This window comes from Littorina saxatilis, linkage group LG3 (assembly GCF_037325665.1).
Source record: "Littorina saxatilis isolate snail1 linkage group LG3, US_GU_Lsax_2.0, whole genome shotgun sequence".
NCBI lineage: Eukaryota > Metazoa > Mollusca > Gastropoda > Littorinimorpha > Littorinidae > Littorina > Littorina saxatilis.
In genome coordinates this window covers 43645677-43651676 of record NC_090247.1, presented here as the reverse complement: position 1 = coordinate 43651676, position 6000 = coordinate 43645677, and the positions used below count along the sequence as shown (strand labels likewise).

The window sequence follows — 6000 nt, the reverse complement described above, 5'->3', positions numbered from 1 at the left end:
CATAAATCGAGACATAATTGATAAGTCGGAAAACAACAAAAGAACATGAGAGAGGTTATGGGGAAAAATTTGTCAGGCAGCATGTCGCATGACAGTGTCTAATAAATGTAATGAGTGAAGTATAGAGGCTCATTTACGGAACCTGCCCGTCTGTCTAATATAGTCCTGTACAGTTATGAATATGGTCTGGTTGACATTTCGTGAATATTGCGGGATGCCTTTCAATAATATTTCGATATACTTATAATCATTTGTCAAATTATCAATGGACAATAATCTTATATCTCTATACAAGGGACAATGCAATAAGTAATGTTCAGCAGTCTCGCTGGGATAACCACACTCGCATTGAGAGCAATCCTTAAGGTGCCGCTTACATAAATCAAAATTCAAATCACTCATACCAATACGCAATCTGCAATGATGTACTTGTTCAAATCTTTCTCCAAAATAATAATGGTGGTGTTATTCATTTTGTTGGGTGTAGAAAATCGGAGTGAAATTTTCTTTATTACTTACTTCGGAGAAACACGATGGAGTCAAGGAAGAATGTTATGTTTCCAGTCACAATAAATCGATTTTGTTGTGTCGAAATGATAAGATTTGGATTTTAAAGTACTTAGGGATTTTCACCCTCAATCTTTTATGTATTCAATTCGATTTGACTTTACGGCATTTATTCATTAACTCGTTTGTTCATCTACTATTTATTGTGGTTGTCTGACTTTACATTATTGTCCCCCCCCCCCCCCTTCCGCCAAAAAAAGAAAAAAAGTGTGTGTATTTTTTCCCTCGAACGGATTTGTTTCTCCTCGCACAGCCTGTAACGTTCACTGCTGGGCTTAGGTCTGTACCAGCTTCTCCGGTCACTGTTGCAAATGACAACAAGCGAGCAAGGAGTTACGGTCCCTTGTTTCACCTTTCTCTGACAGTCACCATAATCATCGATTATCGTCCCTTTGTTGAAGTTGCCAGTCTTTTGTCTATACTTTGACACTGTCTCTGTGTCTGTGTCAGTGTGTGGAAGGGGCTTGTGCTGTGCTGTGTACGGCATAGAGTAGGGGGGTTGGTGGAAGTGGCGCTCGGAGGGAGCCTAAATCCGCTCTTAATTCTATTTGCCGTTTGTATCTTCCCCTCGCTACTCTAAGCGCCGGCTTCTTTTACTGTTGCACATTCGCTTCAAGAAACTGTCGCAAAGGGGATCTGTTTTGGTGGCGGTGCGACACGTCTCATTCCCGCCCCTCTCTCCCCCTCTCTCCATAACTAGGCCTTTTCTCTCTCCCCCACCCCCATAGTGCTCCCTCTCCCAGGTTGTCCCTCCCCGTCGCTTGGCCCGTTAACACTGTGACTGTTCATCTCACTTGCCCGGCCAGTAACTATTCGGGGCAAAGAGCCCGTCATGGCACGGACAGTCCAGCCGCCGGTAAGCTGCTTCGTTTCGGGCACATCCCAAGGAAGGGAGGAGGGGGGGGTGGTGGGGTGAGAGAAAAAACTGAAGTCAGAGGAATGAGGAAGGGGGTGGGGGGGGGGGGGTGGGGTGAGAGAAAATAATCAGAGGAATGAGAAGGGGTAGGGGGGGGGGAGGGGGTAAGACAGAAACAAAATCAGAGGATTGAGAAGAAACAAAATCAGAGGAATGAGAAGGGGGGGGGGGGGGGGGGTGACTGAGAGAAAAAAAGGCAGAGGAATGAAGAATGATGTTTGGGGGGGGGGGGGGGGCGTCGTGAAGCAAGAAAGGTCGCCGCTGGCCGGAATTTCATTTGCTTCTTCACGCTGACCACTGGGTCACAGTTTACGGAGTCGGGCGAAAAGCTCTTCGCTTGGTTGGCGCTAGGACGCGAGAGGGTAAAAGAACGCCTTACCTCCCCGGTGTGAAAGCGACTCGCACCCGCCCTCCGTCCAATCAGATCGCAACCAAGCTCCGCCCCTTTCCGTGCTGCCTGGTAAGGCACGCGCTGCGATTGGCTGACACCGGAGCTCGTGCGTGATTGTCAAGTAGGGGAGGCTCGCCTAGAAGAGCAGTCGACAGTGGCGTTCGAAGTTTGTCAACAAACTGGAAGTGATTGAACGAGCCATTTAGCAGAGCGCTGTGTGGGCAAGACGAGCGGTCGAGTGAGAGTACTACTAGTGACAGCCTTCGACAGATAGAGACACAGTTGAGTTTGGGACAGAACAAGACACTATAGGACAGAGTGAGCGGCGAGAGTGGCAGGCATACGGCAGTCAGTCAGGCTGGAATCGAGACGTGCGGTCCTCACCCGAGTGACGTGTTAGCTTCGGCAGAGAGGTGAAGAAACCACACACAGCGGTCGTGTCGTGTCGCAGTACGGGACCCCCTACTGTACCATCATCCAGCCACACTACACTCTACTCAACTCTCTCTCAACGGTGAAAGGGGAAATCACACTTCTCAGATTGTGTGGCATCATCACGCTGCTGTCAGACGCATCGTGCTGGGACAATCGTCAGTGTACTTTCAACATCATTTCTTAGAATAACCGAGAGAAATTTCCGTTTTGTTGTGATTGAGTGTGTGTTTTCATAACCGGCGACCACCTTTTATTGTGCTGCACGGTGAGTTGTGTGTGCTTTTCTGTTTTCTCCGTGAGGAAATTAATGCGAGGAAAAGTGATCGATGTGTGCATGAGACTGAACCAGCCAGCAGTTTGAACAACTGAAAGTGGTGCTATCATTGATTTTGTTTTCTTCTCTTCTCGTGGGCAGAATTCCTTCCGTGCAGCGAGGACCTGTTTGTGGCTAAATGGACTATAACAAGCCGTACGTCGAGTGCCCCAGTGCAGGAAACTTCCTGGAACTCTCTGGCATCTTCAGACCCCACGCTGCCGCCGCTGCTGCTGCTGCTGTCGCAGTGAACGGAGGTCACCACCACCACCTCCGCCACCACTACAACCACTACCAGCAACAGTACGGGGTTACCACACCGACCACAACTACGGATTTTTTGTCCTACGACCCTAAACTGGCCCTGCGAGACTGCAGCGGGCCCGTCAAGCAAGAGCAGCAAGCCCCCGCCCCAGCCCCAGTGCCCCCCATGTTAGACTCGGCACCTCCGCCATCCCTGCACCACGACCCAAGCAGCGCCAGCTCCGAGCGCTGCCACGGCAGCCGCAGCCCCGACAGCAGCAGCGGAAACATGAAGTCGTCGTCGTCGTCCTCGTCGGCGTCTGGAGCCGTGGGATCGGTGACGTCGGGGAGCGACGTGCATCACCTGCTGAACGCCGTGGACACGGAGATGCTAGCTGGCAGCGAGAAGGGAGACCCCACGGAGAGGCAGCTGACGGTGCGGCTCGAGGACCGAGACCTGTGGTCCAAGTTCAAGGAGTTCACCAACGAGATGATCGTCACCAAGAATGGCAGGTCAGTGCACTTTTTCTTACAGTATAATCGTAAACTAAAATCAAGTTAACTGTTTGTCCCGTTCGTTGTCCCTTCAAATCCTAGCACGTCACAACTGATCCGAAAAAGTTCAATTCATTCAGTCACGTTCTTGACTTTCGGCAGACTTCAAGCTTAGCGGCATGGAAGCTGTTCTGGCCCTCGTGGTGATTCCTTTTGATCAAAACAATTAAATCAATAAATATCAATTTCCTTACTTTCCGGTTTTGTTTGGTTTAATGGTTTTGATAAAAAATTTAAAAAAAAACCCATCACGAGTTTCAGAACAGCTTCCATGCCACTAAGCTTGAAATCTGCTGTAAAACCAGAAACGTGACTTTTCATATGCGCGTTTGCGAGTTGTTGAATTGAACGTCGAGTGTGTGTGCTCCAGTTTTATAGGGTTCCTTACTTGTTCTTGTGTGTATTGCTCTTGTGTGTGTGTGTGTGTGTGTGTGTGTGTGTGTGTGTGTGTGTGTGTGTGTGTGTGTCACTACGTTGCCTTTTGTATGGAATTGCACATAGCATTTGTGCAATTGGGAAATTGTATTTGTATCATACTGCAGAATAATGTTAGCTCCATAAAGAAGCCCCTTAGAATAGCCCCACAACAATAAAGTACTTTAGCAGATGTGTACTTTATGTCAGTCAATGTTAAGCTTGCGCCCTCATTGTATATATAGTAACTCGGCCACAGCAAGATTTTATCCGAGCATCTTGTAGAAGAAAATTTTCCAAGGGTTAATTAAGCCTTAAGTGAAAGCAGACATGAAGAAGAAAAAAAAGTATTTAAAATAAAAGCAATGAGCACTTTTAATGTAACGATTTTTTAAGGACTCCAAAGGATATTTTAGGCACCAACAGAATAAAAGTAAACTTCCTAGGTAACTTGATTAAGAAATCACAGCCATTTGTATTGTTATTTAATGATGCATACGTACGTCATCATGCTTTAAGTTTCCTGTATTTGTAGGCAATATTCACCCCCCGCGGGTTAGGGGGAAGAATTTACCCGATGCTCCCCAGCATGTCGTAAGAGGCGACTAGCGGACTCTGTTTCTCTTTTTACCCTTGTTAAGTGTTTCTTGTATAGAATATAGTCAATTTTTGTAAAGATTTTAGTCAAGCAGTATGTAAGAAATGTTAAGTCCTTTGTACTGGAAACTTGCATTCTCCCAGTAAGGTAATACATTGTACTACGTTGCAAGCCCCTGGAGCAAATTTTTGATTAGTGCTTTTGTGAACAAGAAACAATTGACAAGTGGCTCTATCCCATCTCCCCCCTTTCCCCGTCGCGATATAACCTTCGTGGTTGAAAACGACGTTAAACACCAAATAAAGAAAGAAAAGAAAAGGCAATATTCAGGCAGTATACAATGATGGGAGGGGAGAAAAAAATAGAGGGGAGAGTAAGGGTGGAGAGAATAACATGTCGTGATTAAACTTATTGAGAAATATTATACTACGTAATACCACATATACGTTTGACTTCATTGTTTTAACATCTTGAGAGGTCAAATTGAAACCGTATGAACTGATTTCTTTTTGTTGTAATCATACAGCGCAAAATTCTTCTTCTTCTTCTTCGTTCATGGGCTTAGACTCCCACGTTCACTCATGTTTTTAGCACGAGTGGATTTTTACGTGTATGACCGTTTTTAGCAAAATAATATTGAATAGAAAATACCCATTAATAATAATATTGATAATAATAATTATGATAATAATATTAATAATAATAATAATAATAATAATAATAATAATAATAATAATAATAATAATAATAATAATAATAATAATACAAAAATGAAAGAGACTCCGAGTAGGCATAATATATTATTGCTTATATTATTGCTTATATTGCTTGCATAAGCTCATGCACACGACGGTAAGCATTTCCATTCATCAGTTTGCCCATCTAGACAAAACAAAACCACTGACAAGAGAGCATGTCAATTGAAAGCAATAAAAACAAAGGATTATGTTTTGCTCATGATTTAATCTTGTTTATTCATGCTGGTCTGTGTCAATATTATGAATCACATGATATGCATGCAAGAGCATTCTTAATGTAGATATCTACCCATATATTATTTGCTTAGTTTTAATTTTCGTATCTATATATTGTTTGTCTATGCGGCATGCCAATACCGCTGTTGAGTCCGTTTTTCGATCTTTTTACGACTAGAAAGATAATAAACCTTATGTTCAACATTAAACAGTGTACGCTCCTCTTGTTATAATGAGGCTTAGTTAATTTACAAAGTTCGAATTTTGAATAAAGCGAAAAGTTCTAATCAGTTAACCCACATACAGTACTATGATTTTGATCCTCCCACAACTCTCACATGACTCATTTAAATTCGGAGGAAGCAATGTAATAATAATTATTTACTAAAACTTCTAAATTAAGCCTCTGTCGAATATTTGTTTTTCCAGCCTATGAATTATTCAATGGCATACTTTACACAAATTAAACTTCGAATAATTCCTCATAAGTTTAGTGAGTCATTTACAAATTCAATGGGTGTTTCAATTTTATTTTTGACTGGTGATCCAAAAAATTATGAATAACTTGCAATTAAACTGCTGGTTCCGATCTTG

General features: G+C 43.6%; 1 protein-coding gene across 1 annotated transcript in view; it reads left to right on the top strand.

The window, feature by feature from the left end:
- Nucleotides 1-1981: 1981 nt before the first annotated feature.
- Nucleotides 1982-6000, top strand: part of LOC138962448 (T-box transcription factor T-like) — a 40298-nt gene continuing 36279 nt past the window's right edge. Inside the window, exon 1 of the mRNA XM_070334260.1 lies at nt 1982-3378. Coding sequence (XP_070190361.1) covers nt 2762-3378 — 617 coding nt within the window. The 5' untranslated portion in view covers nt 1982-2761. The remainder of the gene's footprint in view (nt 3379-6000) is intronic.